The 17,472-nt window shown below is 40.1% G+C and overlaps 1 protein-coding gene across 2 annotated transcripts in view; it reads left to right on the forward strand.

The window, feature by feature from the left end:
• MET (MET proto-oncogene, receptor tyrosine kinase) overlaps nucleotides 1-17,472 on the forward strand; it is a 96,586-nt gene that overhangs the window by 33,677 nt on the left and 45,437 nt on the right. For both annotated transcript variants that reach the window (XM_081023458.1, XM_081023457.1), the window contains exons 3-4: nucleotides 6,225-6,416; nucleotides 16,515-16,640. In XM_081023458.1, coding sequence (XP_080879584.1) covers nucleotides 6,225-6,416; nucleotides 16,515-16,640 — 318 coding nt within the window. The remainder of the gene's footprint in view (nucleotides 1-6,224; nucleotides 6,417-16,514; nucleotides 16,641-17,472) is intronic.

Consider the following 17,472-nt stretch of genomic DNA (forward strand, 5'->3'; position numbering starts at 1 on the left):
CACATTCTGTAGCAGTTGGGCCCATATGTATGGTATGTGTGGGAAAGCAGAATTGCTCCCCCACCTGCCCCCTCCCAATGTTGCAGTGGCCTCGCATGTTAGTGAAACACATGAAAGGAGCCAACTTGTAGAGCTCCCCCAACCAATGAATGCCAGAGACCTGCCAGTTGCATAAAGGATCTGTAAGCCAATAGCTCTTTCATGCGTTCTATCAAATACTATTGTTGTCTAAGCTACAATTTAAATATTTCCAGAAACTTGTATTGATAAAAGCACTTGTTTGATCCTAAGTACTACCTCACATAAGGGACGCGGGTGGTGCTGTGGTCTAAACCACAGAGCCTAGGGCTTGCCGATCTGAAGGTCGGCGGTTCAAATCCCCGCGACAGGGTGAGCTCCCATTGTTCAGTCCCTGCTCTTGCCAACCTAGCAGTTCAAAAGCACATCAGTAGATAAATAGGTACCGCTCCGGCGGGAAGGTAAGCGGCATTTCCGTGCGCTGCTCTGGTTCGCCAGAAGTGGCTTAGTTATGCTGGCCACATGACCCGAAAGCTGTACGCCGGCTCCCTCGTCCAGTAAAGCGAGATGAATGCCACAACCCCAGAGTCCTCCACGACTGGACCTAACTGTCAGGGGTCCCTTTACCTTTACAACCTCACATAAATACTTTTAGATTTTATAACAGCTAGCAGCTTTTATGCTTGTGCTGTCTTGAAGCTTAATGCAAAGGAAATGGACAAAATACAAAGATTGCATGGATGCATTATATGGGTATCTGAATCAATACTATTTACTTAGTGCTAATGTACTAACCAGATTACAAGAACTGATGCAGTGGTAATCAATATCAAAAGTGAATAATACCATGAATGATCTCCGAAAAGGAAATGTGCGATGTTTTTAATTTGTATTAGCTAATTACATCAACATTTGTCTCGTTTTACGTTACGTAATGCACCACTAGCATAATCGTTCCCCACCCTCGCTTTATCCGTAAATTAGAATTGGAGTTTCTGGAAATGTAGAATGCTAAATTCATAGCTAATGTTTCTTATTACTGCTATTTCTTTTGACTTTTGAACAATTGTTTCCATTGATTTGAATGACTTTGGATGTCTGATATCTACTGAAATTGGGGCCAGCATTTTCCAGGCACTCCTATTGATTTGATATAAACGTAAATGTTCATAGATTTCATCCTATGTAGTATAGTGGTTAGAATGTTGGATTGGGACATAGAGACCTGGATTCAAATCTCTGCTTAGCCACAAAACTCTCTGAGTAACCTTAGGCTGAGAGTTGCTGACTAGCCCAAGGTACCTCAAATCTTGCGGGTAGAAGAGAGGAAGTCCATTTCACAGGTGGAAGCCCTTGCACTACTGGGACAACATTGTTGGATACAACCTGTCAGTTAAGCTTGGCGGGGGGGGGGGTGTCATACAACTTTTCTTCATCACAATATAAAATGTATGTTATTAAGCCAACAGGTTGAATTTGTGCAGTCCAAGTTACTTATGATAAAAATTTGTAGCTGTTTTCATCAGGTTCAAATATACCCAAATACCACCTATAGTATACAAATCCAAATGCATCCAAAATTCCAAACTGCATTGAATATCATAAACCCCCAACAACTATGGATTGATCACTAGTAGAAAGTTGATTTGCGCAAAGTGGCAAACTCAAGTTTCTATAACTAACTGAAATGTCAGATTCCAGCTTGAATCTATGATGAGAATTAGTCCTCCTATTATAGCTATATTATAGGTACAGTTCTTCTGCACTGCCTGTTCCATGTGATCCGTTTTGATTACTGTAGTCTGAGATCATAGACAAGCTGTCTGAAGAGGGCAGCCACCTCTTGCCCCTTGACCATCTTGACTTCCTAAAGCTAGCTATAAAGGATTGACTGGGTGTGTCCACAGAGTGATTAGTGATTCATTGCCGGAGGGCGAGTTACCATGTCTACCTTGAAAGAGGAGGTGGTGTCATGCATCCCCTCCTTAAGAGGGCCTCCCTAGACCTGGATGTGTGTGAATCAACTATTGCCCAGTTGCAAACATCGCTTTATGTGGCAGTGTGCTCAATATGGTATTGTTGGTCCAGCTTCAGGCAAGCTTGGTGGAGGTTAACTATCTGGATCCATATCAGTCCAACTTTAGGTCTGGTCATAACACTAAAGCTACCTTTGATGACATGCAATGGGAGAGACAAGGAGGGAGTGTGACTCTGCTCATGTTCATTAACCTCTCAGTGGCTTTTGATACTTTTTCATATATTTATTAATTGTTAAATTTATATGCCACCCTTCATTCAAGGATACAATCATATCCTTCTGCAGTGACTCAAGGATGGAGGCATAGTACTTCAGCGGTTCTGTTCCTACCTCCAGATCTGTTTCCGGAAAGTAACGATACTGCTTTGATATGTTTTGCAATTGAGTGGTATATAAATAAACAAATGACTTGGGCCCCAAATATCTGAGAGATCGTCACCTCTTTCCCTACATACTCTCTCAGAGCTTAGAATCAGCAGAGAGAGCACACTTGGTTGTTCCACCACAGCTCCACAAGTGTTTGGTTTTTTTTAAAAAAAAAACAAAACAAAAGACCCACATCATGGTACAGAGTTACTCCAGCTAGCCACAAATTACTGTATGAGCAAGCAAGATACAATTTGACTTCACACTAAGTTCGGACATGGATTAAATAATTGCCTAAACCTCATCGCATTCCAATTCTGATGTACATCAGATACACCCCCCCCCCACCGAATGAGTCACAAATAGACTTTGTACTTTCACTCATGTACATGGAAGAAAGTTGAAATGCCCAGTCACATACCAATAGGGCTCTTGCTGAGCTACAATATTTGTGAGATTTGTCACTGGAATCTGGCGTCAGATATATGAGCATTTAATCCAGAGATAATGACATTTTTCCATATTGTCAGCCAAGTAAATAGTAATTTAGTGAGTTAGAGGTGTGGTTAGGCAAGCTAAACTATGTCCTTAAGAGTTAAAGTCAGAGGTGCCTCTTAAAAATTTAGTAACACAATTATCCAGATTGGCTACCTCAGACATAGGCAAACTCAGCCCTCCAGATGTTTTGGGACTACAACTCCCATCATCCCTGACCACTGGTCCTGTTAGCTAGGGATGATGGGAGTTGTAGTCCCAAAACATCTGGAGGGCTGAGTTTGCCTATGCCTGGGCTACCTGATAAGATTATACAGTATATAAATAGATTTTTGGCCTTTAGGAGTTAGAGGTAGCTGCATTTTTAAAAATTGTTGTTGTTTTAATGATGTTTTTCTCTATTAAGATTTCTAACAATTTCCAAGAAAGAAAACAACAATAATAATATGTAGAGTCATAGAACTGTGGGGTTGAAAGTGACCCCAAGGATCATCTAGTACAAACCCCTGCAATTCAGGAATCACAGCTAAATAATTCCTGGCAGATGGCCATCCACTCTCTGTTTAAAAACCTCCAGTGACGGAAAGTCCATTACTTTCCCAGGTAGTCCGTTCCATTGTTGAACAGCTCTTGCTGTCTCTCTATACCAATGTTAAATATTATTAAATCTCAAGGGTTCTGTGCCTTAGTTTCATTTTTGGATGTTGTTGTTAGAAATCTTACTATAGCATGTAAGCATAATGCTTGAACACTTTTTTGTGCAACTTGCCTTTGTATTTCAGTAATGAGAAATGTAGCAGGAGGAAGTTAAAAGTGGTTGAACCCAAAATAATAGGTTACAATATGTCTTAGTCCAATACACAATGTTGCTGAATGCAAAAACTATTGCAAAAATATAGCAAATAGTTTGATAGATTTATCTCTAGCCTCCTGATGATCCGATGTCACCTTGCACTCTTGACAAGGTGAAGTAAGGTTGATGGAAATTAACATTTTAAAAATTTGATTTAAAAATGACAACATTTTTATTATCCTTATTTTGGCTTGTTATTTAAAGGCCCTTTGCAGAAATCAAAGGACACATCTCCGTTACTATTTCAATAAGCAGTCAGTCATGACATAATCTACCTTTAATTTTTTTTAAAACCCTTAAAGTTAATGTTGAACAATGAAGAAAAAAAAACAGCAAAGTATTGATTCTAGAAGACAACCATATTTTATTGTGTCTATTCTCACTGCGTATCGCTCCATTTAATATTATGCAATAGAAACCTACAATAAGCCATATTAAATTGCTTATTGACATCTAAATGGCCCATATTTATTATCTGATATAGAAGATGAAGCATCAATAGTAACTGAATTTTCAGTTGACAGATTATCATTGAACTGTCAATACAACATAGATATGCTGTTTCTCTAAGTACATTGTACTGGGAGCAATTCCCCAGAAAAGGAATACATGCATTTTCTCTCAATGAATTAGAAGATTTAAAATGAACCATCTATTTTTGGTAATAGTTATGAAGATACAAAACTGCATTGGCAAGTATAAATTTTAAACAATGGGACACCAAAATATTCTCAGCCTAATTAAATTTACTTAGTTTCTCTGTCTATTTTTGCCTCTTGGGACCCTAAGACCCTCTGAGTTTCATGTAATTTAAAGTATAATAGACATGTACAAATAATACATTTGAATATGTTGTTGCTACAGAAGAGAATTGGACTCACCAGGCAATACTGTAATATAGTAGTTCATATAGCCCAATATGTAATTGCTCCATATTCAGCACGTTACGTTATGTGTTTCTTGAGTCTACTAAACCCTCATCCAAGCCACACTTTCATGTAAATCAGTCTTCAGCTTTATTGAGAACACAACCTGAACAACTAACACTCATACACTCAGATGATCAAATACTTATATACAGTGGTGCCTCGGGTTAAGAACTTAATTCACTCCAGAGGTCCATTCTTAACGTGAAATGGTTCTTAACCGGAGGCGTGCTTTCGCTAATGGGGTCTCTTGCTGCCACTGCGCCGCAGGCGCGTGATTTCCGTTCTTATCCTGGGGTAAAGTTCTTAACCTGGAGCAACCACTTCCTGGTTAGTGGAGTTTGTAACCTGAAGCGTCTGTAACCTGAAGCATCTGTAACCCAAGGTACCACTGTATTACAGAAGGACAAATGGAAACTTGAACCAAAGGGACTAAGGTAAAACTAATGGGTTGGAAGACAATGCAAGGCTGCAACTCAACATGGCAAAGAACAAGTCCAGAGGTGTTTGAGGGAAATCTGGCCTAAACAGAATTTTAAAAATTTACCTAGGAGCAGCCAATCAATGGCTAACTGCCATCAAGGCCTGATCCCCTACTGCCAGATCTACAGAGGAAAATTAAAGCAGTTCAAAATGCAGAGACAAGTTCAATTAGGGCCCAACGGTAATAATTATTAGAAACTGTGTGAACAACACACAGTTCTTACAGCATTTTTGCCTGGGCTGAAGGATTTTAGGTGACAAAAGCAACACCTTTTCTCTTTTAAAAGCAAATGTCTAGGTCTAATGACATCATTTGCCATCTGCAGACATTTTCTAATAAGAAGCCATAGAAACCACACTTTCATTTTTAAAAATTAAAATAAAATAAAACCATCAGTGTTGGGTTTTTTAAATCTGCTAGGTAAGGTGTGCATAAACTTCTCCATGGGGTGTGTGAATGCAAAATACTTCAGTTTAAGCAGAAAATGGTATATTGGAAATGACAGGATGAAAATAAAATGAGAATGAGAATTGGTGTAAGCAGGGGTCAGCAAACTTTTTCAGCAGGGGCCTGTCCACTGTCCCTCAGACCTTGTGGGGAGCCAGACTATATTTGGGGGGGGGTGAATGAATTCCTATGCTCCACAAATAACCCAGAGATGCATTTTAAATAAAAACACACATTCTACTCATGTAAAAACACCAGGCAGGCCCCACAAATAACCCAGAGATGCATTTTAAATAAAAGGGCACGTTCTATTCATGTAAAAACATGCTGATTCCTGGACCATCCACGGGCCGGATTTAGAAGGTGATTGGGCTGGATCCGGCCCTCGGGGCTTAATTTGCCTACCCATGGTGTAAGAGATGCTTCTGTAAGAAAAAAATCCTTTTCTTGTTTTGCGTACTTGTTGCATATTGTATGATGATGCAAAGATGTAAGAAAACAGTTGCCCACTTTTAAAGTGACTTTTCCTTTCTGGCAATGGGGTTGTGTGTACATCTCCCGTGTCACTTGCTGAACACGTTTCTACTTTCCTTACAGACATTTTCAAGAAACACCACCTATTGTGGAGCACAGGATGACGAGTATCGGGTGGAGGTTACAATACCTTTGCAGCGGGTTGACTTATTTGACGAGCAGTTCAGCACAGTCTTGTTGACATCTATATCTGTCTTCACCCAGGGGGTGCTTACCATAGCAAATCTAGGCACATATGAAGGCCGCTTCATTCAGGTAAGGAATATTGATTGTGATTTTTCCTTCTCACTTGAACTTCACCTTGTGTGGTAAGGGTTGAGGGATGGAAGGGAAGGGAGGGAAGCTTCACTTTACTGGGAATGAAAGACAATGTAAATGAATGTCAAAAGAATATATAGATATAGGTTAAATGGGAATTAGAAGAAAACCAAGTGGAATAAAATCTTGATGCTAGGGTTTCTGAGTTGCTTTCTCTGACACCTTGATCTCCCTCCATGTTAGATTTGTTCCCTAGGGTTATGTTAGAATATCTACAATTAGCAAAACTGACGGGATCAGTTAGAGGAATATCAAAACAAAAAACAACTAGAGAATGGATAATATTTAAGAATTATGTAAAACTTTATTGTACAAATAACTCCATATTAGCAGAAATTGAGTGATATTTGTAAAGAAAAAGATCAAAGGAATATATACAAAGCAGAAAGAAATGATATTATACAATGTAAACCTGTGTAAAGAAGAATGTTGTATCAAACAGTATAATGAGAAGGATGGGAAGGATTGTGCTGATGAGTACTTTTACTATGTAAATAACTTTTTCTCTTTTTAAAAAAAAAATGATTTCTTTGTTTCTTATCTTTGTTACTTCTTTTTTCTTTATAAATTATCTATTTTCTATAATTTTCTTTTTTTTTTACCTGTTAAGAGATAGTACATAATGTTTGTATAGACATGCAAATCTTTTAATCAATAAAGAATTGATAGTTAAAAATTTAAAATTTGTTTCCTAGGGTTATTACATTGAGTGGAATCATTGATGCATCTAGCCTTGTAGTAGCTGTATGGTCGTCTCCCCAATGCTTTAACTCAGTGTTTCCCAAAATTGGGTCTCCAGCTGTTTTTGGACTGCAGCTCCCATCATCCCTGACCACTGGTTCTGCTAGCTAGGGATGATGGGAGTTGTAGTCCAAAAACAGCTGGAGACCCAAGTTTGGGAAACACTGCTTTAACTGGAGATGTTGAGAATGCTGCTCAGCTGTTTTAATCTGCTACTGCTATTATGTATGCTTTTCTTTTTCCTTCTCTTAAGTCTTTCTCACTCAATTTATAACCAGTAATTCATTTTGTATAGGGTGATGACTTTATTTTGTCTGTATTGTTTATATAGTTATTATCATCATCTATTCCAGTGCTTCTCAAGCTATCTGATGTTGAACCAGCAGTCTTCTCACTCCACACCCACCCATGTGTCAGGAACCAGTAGCATATCTGGTCCCTAAATAAACCCACTCAACCTGTGCTGTGGTGGAGCTGCTATGGAGAAACAGCCAATAGAGACCACCACCTTGCGTAGCACTGATCTATTAATTTCAGCAGCCAGTGCCTTTGCTGCTGGGTCATAAAGCTGCCTCTTATAAATAGATCAGTATCTCCTTAGTGCTAGAAGGGCCCCCTCTGCCGATTTCAGCACCCAAGAGGGTCTTTAGGGAAGGAGATGGTCTTTCAGATATTTCCGACCTGTTTCTCCCCCCCCCCCCCTCCAAAAAAAACATTCTATGATGGTACTCACTTATTTCATGCAAATGTCTAGGCCAGTAGCAAAAGAGAGCTTGAATTTCATTTTCAGAGTTTCTGAAACCTTGAGGTGAGGAAAATAGCAAAGGGTTGGCTATAAGGAAAATGTTAGTAATAGCAAAATCGTTTCTTTTTGCAAGTTCCTCTTAGCCTTCTGCAAATTTTTGTGCTTCAACATAGAGTGTTTTTGATAGGAGTACAAGTAGTTAGATGTTTCTGCTTTATAATGGCCTTATTATTCATTCATTTCTTATGCCAGATTGTTTCGCTCAACATTTTGCCCCCCATCACATGAAACATTAAAAAAAATTGTAGGACAATGCTTCCAGAACACGTTTCCTTTTGTAAGGCCAGCCAAGGGAGCAAAAGGAATGTGATTGTATAAAATACATTGTGCCATTAGTAGAAATAGTCACATCCCCTGAATTAGGCTGGGTTGAGTTACAGAGCAAGTTATCTTTAGTATCATATTGCAGTAACCCACAGAGCCTTCCCCCTTTCTTCTCGTTGCGCAGCCCAAGAGCTGACACGTTCAACAGTACAGAACACATGGCCTGCCTTTAATGCCTAGTAACAACATCTACATTAAAATTCTAATATATATATTTCCTTGAAATATCTTCTTTTTAAAAGGAGTTGAAGAGTTGCAGAAATGCTGTGTTTACAGGATATACAGCAAATTTAGAATGCAATGTCTATTTAAATTAGTTCCCTCTTTTAATTATGCAAATAGTTGCCTGGGAAATAGTGTCAAGCATGTTTGTTATCAAAATCCCTAAGTTTTAGCAGATGAGAAGGGAAAAGGGAGGTTTCCACAATTATTAGAATGTCTTTAATTTTCCTGGGATGGAGCATTGCCTTACATCAGATTATTAGAACAGTTACATCACTGAACAAATCTAATGTCCCAACACTCGGTTTAGAAACTCATAAATGCTTGGCATCATCTGGCCAAAGCTAAGTGTATTGAAATTTCATTTTATGTGGCTAGCAGGTAGAAAGGAGTGCTTCTTTGCTTCTGAACAGCAGGAAATGAGGCAACCGAACCAATATAGTTATTGGAAACAATGGTTGTGTACAAAGTTCAGCCAAAATTCACAGAATTCCATGTTTAAGTTTCCTTTGGGTAGAGTAATCCCAAGCCCTTACTGGTAGCATAATGGAGTGGTATAGCCACTGACAAGATACACAATTCTACCACTTGCTCTGGCCAGGTGAGGGTGAGGGACCAGGGGTGGGATGCACTTTTGCGATGCTAGCTCCCTGGTTGGCTAAATGTAAAAGTCCAGATCAGTCTCCTTGCATCATGTAAATATACCTCAACAATCATCCCCAGTGAACAACCTGGCTGCTGAATTCTGCGCCAGCTGAAGTTTCCAAACTGTATTCAGAGGCAGCCCTATGTATACTACACTGCAGTAATCTAACCTGTAGGTTACCAGAACATAGACAATAGTAGTTAGGTGAGCCCTGTCCAGATAGGGAGTGATATGTAGTTCAGATAGCACATAGTTTAATGATTATAATCAAATATGTGACAATCCATTGGGCTACAGTGAGACTGCCCTTCCCCCCCAAATCTAATCCACCCTCTGTTCGCTCCATCAGAATACCTAGAAAGCGGCTTTTGAAAAATAATAACAGTATTTAGTTGCTGTATTTTTGCATTGTTTTAAAACCTGCTTTTAGTTGTTTTGTTGTTGTAGGTCTGTAAATTGCCTTGAGATTTATATGAAGGGCAATTCATGAATTAATAAAATAATAAATACATAATATTTGCATAGAAAAATAGAGCATGGTCATGGAAATTCAAACAGACCATGATAGAATATATAAGTGCCTTTGGCCATGGCCCCAAAGAATATTACATATTTACTGCTCCCACCGCTCCCTGCAAATCAGGCAGATTGAACAAAGATTAATGCATCTGTTTGGAGCAAAACAAAAACAACTTGGGTTCTGTCTCTTACTGTTTTTCTATATTGGTCCTGAGGGCTTGTATACAGCAATGTAACACACACTGAGCTACTGAGCAGGTATCCTTTTCAATTACTGTCTTCTAGTTTATTTTGAAGATCAAACCACTTTATCAGCTGAGAAGAAAGTGTAGAGTTTATCATCCTAACTACTTCAGGCAATTAAGTATTAGACTTGGAAATGGATTTTGTCTTTAGAGTGCAGATAAAAATCTTAGTCTTTCCCCCTCTTTTAAAGAGAGTAATGATATGGGGAGAAGGGAATAATCTTGCTCTACTGGAGAACTTGCAGCCCAGTCAAACACATTGTTTTGGCTACACCAAAGTGTTAAACTTTGTGTTGGTCCCTGAATATCCTTGATTTCAGAGTTCATTAAATATTGTTGAGTTTCTGTTACAAAACAGACTGCTAATATTTTTTTTTTCCTGCTAAGACAGCTGTCACGCATGAGAAAAGAAAGAAAAATGGCTTTACTTCCTCTGAAAGCTGGATGACAATCTCTCTGCAAGTTTTTCTCCTCCCCCCAACCCAAGAGTTTGCAGCTGTTTCTGCCTCTTACTGTTGTGACTGTTTTTGATGTGTGGCTGGGAATACAGCCTTTAACTACAGCTGTTGGGTGCAAAGTGAATTGGGTATTTCTCAGCAGTGGTTTGGTTAGAAAGAATGATGCTGTCACAACTAGCAATATTATGGACATAAAGCTATATTATCAGTGGGTGAAAGTTGAGCATGGTTTATGGAAGTTATAGAAATATGATGACTTGCACCAGAAATAGACACCTTGAACCCTTTTTCCAGCTGGTTAGTCTGATACAAAAATTCCCACAATAAGCCAGGCTACATTTGAGGGCACAAGGAGAAGGGGACGACAGAGGACGAGATGGTTGGACAGTGTTCTCGAAGCTACCAGCTTGAGTTTGACTAAACTGCGGGAAGCAGTGGAAGACAGGAGTGCCTGGCATGCTCTGGTCCATGGGGTCACGAAGAGTCGGACACGACTAAACGACTAAACAACAACAACAACATTAGGCCACTAACCCACGCTTTATAAACCATGGTTTATAAACCTGTTTAACAGTGTTAAACATAGCCATGTACTTTATTTCCACCATGTTCAGGTTTTATCATGGAGATCTTGAGTTGCATGAAACCAAGAGTTCCCTGTTATGTCTGAACTGGGGGACTCCAGTTAATGTCGGTCAGATTCTGTACTACAACCTTGTTCTGTTAACCAACATTAAGCCATGGTTCCCCAGTTTGGATATAACCGGAAACTCTGAATTAATGCTAACTATGCCAGACCTGGCACGCCATGGAAGAAGAGGAGGAGAAAGGGAAGAGCATGTGTCCGTGGTACTCACTATGGCTTCATAAACCAGAATCTATTTTTTACAAGGTTATACACAATTTATTGCTGTCGATCTTGGAGAGCCAGTGTGGTGTAATGGTTAGAGTGTTGGACTAGGACTTAGGAAACTAGGGTTCAAGTCCCTACTTGGGCAGGGAGCTCACTGGTTGACCTTGGACCAGTTGCTGCCTCTTAACCTACCGTATCTCACAGGGATGTTGTGAGGAGGGGGGAAACCATGTGTACCACCTCAAACTCCTTGGAGAAAAAGGTGGGATATAAATGCAGCAACAACAATAATACAAACTAATATCACTGGCCTTTGCATACTGATACAAGGGTATTAATGCCATCAGAAGTTCCCACTGATGGAGGCTTCTTCTGGATCAAAGAGCCTTGCTTCTACTGAGTGGGCAGTATTGGATTCAACCCAGTGGTGGCAAAGTTAGTTCAAGTAAGTGGGGTATCGAGCAATCCAACAGGTTTAAGGGTATGTGGTAGGGAAACCAAGCAATTGTTTTGAGATAATTCCTTGTTAAAATAGAAAAGGTGAGAGTCTCCAAAGTGCATCTATTATAGTATATCTCTATCTCACTATCTATATATAATTTTTTATTATTTTCTTTTTTAAACATAAAATATATCAACATTGCAATAACAAGTCATATACTTTTTGCTCTGCCGAGCTCATGACTTCCCTCCATCCCTTCAACTGGTTTTTTTATTTCCAAATAGATTGTATGCACACTTTAACTGTCATGCTAATCTTCTCTGTATCGTTCCAATTTTAGTATATGTGCTGCCGAAGCGAGCACTACTTTAACTGTCAGTTTCTGTCCTTCTTTATACTTAAAGTCCTCTCTTCTCCATGGTCAGATACTATTATTACATTTCGTTGCAAGATTTATTTCAATCCTGCTAGTGTCTTCACATTTTTACAATGATCATTCAAATACCAAATAAATTTCTGGTTGCCTTGGTTCTGGATCCTACCAGTCAGCTTGGCCAACTCCGTGTAGTCCATCATCTTCATCTGCCACTCAATTGTTGGTAATTCCTGTAATTTCCAGCTTTGGGCACCCGCCCTGCGGAACGCCCTCCCATCAGGTGTCAAGGAAATAAGCAGCTATCCTATTTTTAAAAGACATCTGAAGGCAGCCCTGTTTAGGGAAGTTTTTAATATTTAATGCTGTATTGTTTTTAACACTCAATTGGGAGCCGCCCAGAGTGGCTGGGGAAACTCAGCCGGATGGGCGGGGTATAAAAAATAAATTATTATTATATTATATATATAAAGTTCTTGCCGCTGTTGTGGCATATATAATCTTTGATCTACCTTTGCAATTTCTTCTCCCATTAAACCAAGCAAAAATGCTTCCGGTTTCTTGGGGAAAGTATATTTAAACCTCTATCTATTATACTCAATGAATTAAAATGTTATACAGTATTTTAAAGATACTTACATGCTCTTTTTACAAGGGTAGGCTGAAAATGATGTGAAAATACAGCAAAGTTGGCTTTGGGCATATCTGTTCTGGATGACAGCTTACTACACCTGCCAGACAGCCGTAGAAAAATAATAAGGCAGAACTTGGTTTAGTTTCAAGCAAGCCTCCTGGTTTTGTAGAAATCATCTTTGAGATGCATACTGAATAACACAGCTTTAATAGGCACCAACGCTGACCCCCACTGTGATAAAAAAAAGTTACTGCATTCTTTTTCACGGAAATAATTACAGTCTTAATATGCAGACTTGGGTGTCATTTAACTGGTAGTTGAGACTTCTGACTATATTGGGATCAATTGGTAGTGTGAAAAAGAAATGCTTGACTGAATTTATCTGGTAGCCATGTACTTCAAGCTGAATACTCACTTCCAGTATAAATGAGACATTAATCTCTTGATCTTGTATATTCAGTACTTGCCATCGCCACAGACAGCAATTACTGAAATATCCTGAGTTGCTGTAGAAAGCCACTACACATTCATCTGTGATTATATTTTAATGTTAAAATCCATCTATCAGCAGAGCCAGCATTATAAATCTAACTCAGTCATTTAATCAGGAAAGTTTGGTCTGTATTTCTTGGCTCAAAGTGCACTATAGTATTTACTCTGAGGGCGGGGGCGGGATAATGAAGCTAAACTTCATTCCAGTGTGGTGTAGTGGTTAAGAGCGGTGGACTTGTAATCTGGGGAACCGGGTTCACATCTCTGCTCCTCCACATGCAGCTGCTGGGTGACCTTGGGCTAGTCACACTTCTCTGAAGTCTCTCAGCCCCACTCACCGCACGGAGTGTTTGTTGTGGGGGAGGAAGGGAAAGGAGAATGTTAGCTGCTTTGAGACTCCGTCGGGTAGTGATAAAGCAGGATATCAAATCCAAACTCCTCCTCCTCCTCCTCTTCTTCTTCTTCTTCTTCTTCTTCTTCTTTGGGATGGATGCTTGTCAAGGTCTTGTTTATACAATTCAAGAAAGGTTAATAGAGAGTCATTGTGGTGTGGAGAGATCAGGGACGCAGGTGGCGCTGTGGTCTAAACCACTGAGCCTCTTGGGCTTGCCGATCGGAAGGTCAGTGGTTCAAATCCCCATGATGGGGTGAGCTCCCATTGCTCTGTCCCAGCTCTTGCCAACCTAGCAGTTCGAAAGCACGCCAGTGCAGGTAGATAAATAGGTACCGCTGTGGCAGGAAGGTAAACGGTGTTTCTGTGCGCTCTGGTTTCTGTCATGGTGTTCCATTGCACCAAAAGCCCTTTAGTCATGCTGGCCACATGACCTGGAAAGCTGTCTGTGGATAAACGCTGGCTCCCTCGGCCTGAAAGCAAAATGAGCACCACAACCCCATAGTCGCCTTTGACTGGACTTAACTGTCCAGGGGTCTTTTACCTTTACCTTTTTTCAGAGAGATCTAGGTTTAGATCCCTGTCATGAATCTCACTGGGTGACACTGGGCCAGTCACATTGTCTCAGCCCAACCTACCTCATTGTGAGAATAAAATGGGGAGGGGAGAGAACACTGTATGCCATTCTAAGCTCCTTGGAGGAAAAGTGGCATATAAATATAATAATTAATAAAGAAAATATGCTGCACGTAACCAACCAAACTAAACCCATTGGTGAGAATAAAAAATGTGAAATGCTTCTAATTATTATAGGGAAATGAAGCAAAACTTTAATCCAACATGAAAATATGAAGATGTAGTCAAAATAGAGGATTGTAGAGAAGGTACAGTAACAAATTGACCTCCGTTCAGGTCAAAGCCTAATATGACATGTTTTGACCCAATTGGTCTTCAGAAGAAAATTATTAAATACAACTTGGTGCCGTTTTCTCCGATCCAGTAGTAAAATGCAGGTTTTCCCAGGGAAAATGCTAGGACAAAAAAACAAACCCCACCATTCAGACATTGACCTGGAAATCCCAGATCTGTGCCTAGAAAATGTGACATAGGCCCTTAGGGATGAGCCCTTATAACAGCTTCCCTAAAATGCATTTCAGAGGTTGTGGCAATGGCCTCAACATAGCGAAGGTAATAATGAGTTTATAGCACTTGCAACTTTTACTAGTAGTAAGGAATGTCTTCAGCCTGGATTGCCAGAACAAAGCTTGTTTACTTGCTGTGGTGTTCAGTTTCAGTGATAATGGATCCTTGCTGAAGTACTGGGCAGCTCTCTAGAACCATGGAAACAGGACCAAATGGTTCTGGCATTGTTTTGAAGATGCATCTTAGAAGCAATTCGAGGGTTAACGCATGCTCAGTCAAGAAATAACATTTGGCAATAAGAGGAAGCATTCTTGGCATTTCGTAGCAGTGGGCATTCAAGAGAAAACACAGCTAATGATCCATTATAAAGGTATTTGCAGCTGTGGATTTACCTCTCCCTAATACCAACATTAATCTGTTTTTTCACGCAGCTTTGCAGTTTATTCGTGTGTGTGTGTGTGTGTGTGTGTGTGTGTGTTTCACACTTTCTCCTGGTTGTAAAACCAAACCATGTCTGAAACACTGGGTCAAAGTTGCATGCCGCTTAAACTACACATCTCCACTGAGTTTTTGCTTCTTCCGCACCGCCAGACAATGACCACAAAATTGTAGTTAGAGTTGCCCATAAATGTGGCAAGGAAGCTTTTTTTTTTTTTTTTTTAAGCCATTGGATTCTACCCCTCTGAGAATAGCTATGGCACTGGTCTTTTAAAAGTTTATTTCAAAGTAATTCAAAGATGTTAACTGGGATTTCATAGAAATTTTTACTTGAGGAATTCAGCTCTGCCACAGTTGACTTTTAACAGAACACTATTGCACCCTGTAATAGCTATTAACCTTTATCTAAAAATAAGACATGCCAGTTTTGGTTAGCCTCATACACACTAAGCAACACAAAGTTAAAACAGTATTTCTGTGCATTTTAAGGGGTGGCAAACTGTTCCATCTTGTCCCCAATGCTATTTAACATCTATAGGAAACTGCTGGGAGCTGTCATCAGAAGTTTTGGAGTGAAGTGTCACCCATATGTGGATGACACCCAGATCTATTTCTCTTATCCATCTGAATCAGGAGAGGTGACTTGAGGTGCTAGACAAGTGTTTGGATGTGGGCAAACAACCTGAAATTGCATCCTGAAAGGACAGGTGTTACGTGTTTCAAGTTCCTTGGCCCAGAAGGTGGGAACACACTGTTCTGGATGGGGTTGTATTCCCCTGGAAGGAGCAGGTTCGTAGGTTGGGGGTACTCCCTGATCCAACATTGTCACTTAAAGGACAGGTGGCCTCTGTGTCTGGGAGTGGCTATTTCCCGCTCCAGCTGATTCACCAACTGCTGCCCCTTTCGGACAGAGATGATTTGGAAATGGTACTCCATGCTCTAGTAACTTCCAGATTGGATTGTTGCAGTGCATTTTATATGGGGCTGCCCTTGAAGACAACTCAGAAACTTCCAACTGGTCCAAAATTCAGTGTCTAGGGTTACTTTTAGAATTCATTGCTGTCAGTCTAAAGTCTTTTGTTTCCCAAAAGTGATACAACTTTAATAATATTTTTTTTTCCAGAAATGTTGACCTCTATTGTTTTCAAAACATTGTTGATTTTAAGCTGTTTTCTCATTGGTTCTTAGTGCATTTATAATGGATTGGTATTTGTATCCCCGCCCCCAAAAAATGTAATTATAATTGTAGATCAAGATTACTGCATAATATGAATATAAATTGTTTGCTTTCTAAATTTTTCTTTTTCAGATAGTGATTTCTCGTTCAGAACACTATGAACCATATGTAAATTTCCAACTGGATCACCATCCTGTTTCTCTAATTAAGAATTTGCCAGGCGATGATGGTTATATTCTGGTGGTCACCGGGAATAGGGTAAATATTTCATAATCTTTTGGTTATAGGGATACCTTTATACAGTGGTACTTCGGGTTACGAACTTAATTCGTTCCAGAGGTCTGCTCTTAACCCAAAACCATTCTTAACCTGAGGCGCGCTTTCACTAATGGGGCCTCCTGCCGCCGCCGCTGCGCGATTTCCGTTCTCATCCTGGGGCAAAGTTCTCAACCCGAGGTACTATTTCCAGGTTAGCAGAATTTGTAACCCGAAGCGTTTGTAACCTGAGGTACCACTGTATAAGGATTCCTCCTATTATCATTATACAGTCCATCAGTTGTATAAGCTGGTACCCCAAATAATGCACCCCAAAGCCAAAGCAGAACCTACAAAGTCACAACAAGGAGCTTGCCAGGATCTTGCAGCCTCTCCCCACTACCCATTTGGAGGAGGTTGCAACTTTGCCCCCTTGTGTTCCATGGTAAAGGTAAAGGACCCCTGGACAGTTAAGTCCAGTCGAATCTGACCATGTAATTGCATGGGCGGGTTGAGAAAGCTGTACCCTCCAAATCAGCTTCTGGGAGGAAATGCCCACTCACTGACAAAGAGCCTGTTGCCCTAAGGCAGTGGTTCTCAACCTGTGGGTCCCAGATGTTGGACTACAACTCCCATCATCCCTGAGCTCTGGCCTTGCTAGCTAGGGGTGATGGGAGTTGTAGTTCAACAACATCTGGGGACCCACAGGTTGAGAAAGGCTGCCCTATAAGGGTTCTTGGCCAGGAGTGGTTTAGCCCCCTCACTAACCATTTTTCAGGGATGCAGCTTCTCCCACCCCATGCAAGTCAATGGAGACATCACTCCATAGATATGC

This window comes from Podarcis pityusensis, assembly GCF_964106645.2.
Source record: "Podarcis pityusensis genome assembly, chromosome: 10".
In the NCBI taxonomy this organism is placed as follows: domain Eukaryota; kingdom Metazoa; phylum Chordata; class Lepidosauria; order Squamata; family Lacertidae; genus Podarcis; species Podarcis pityusensis.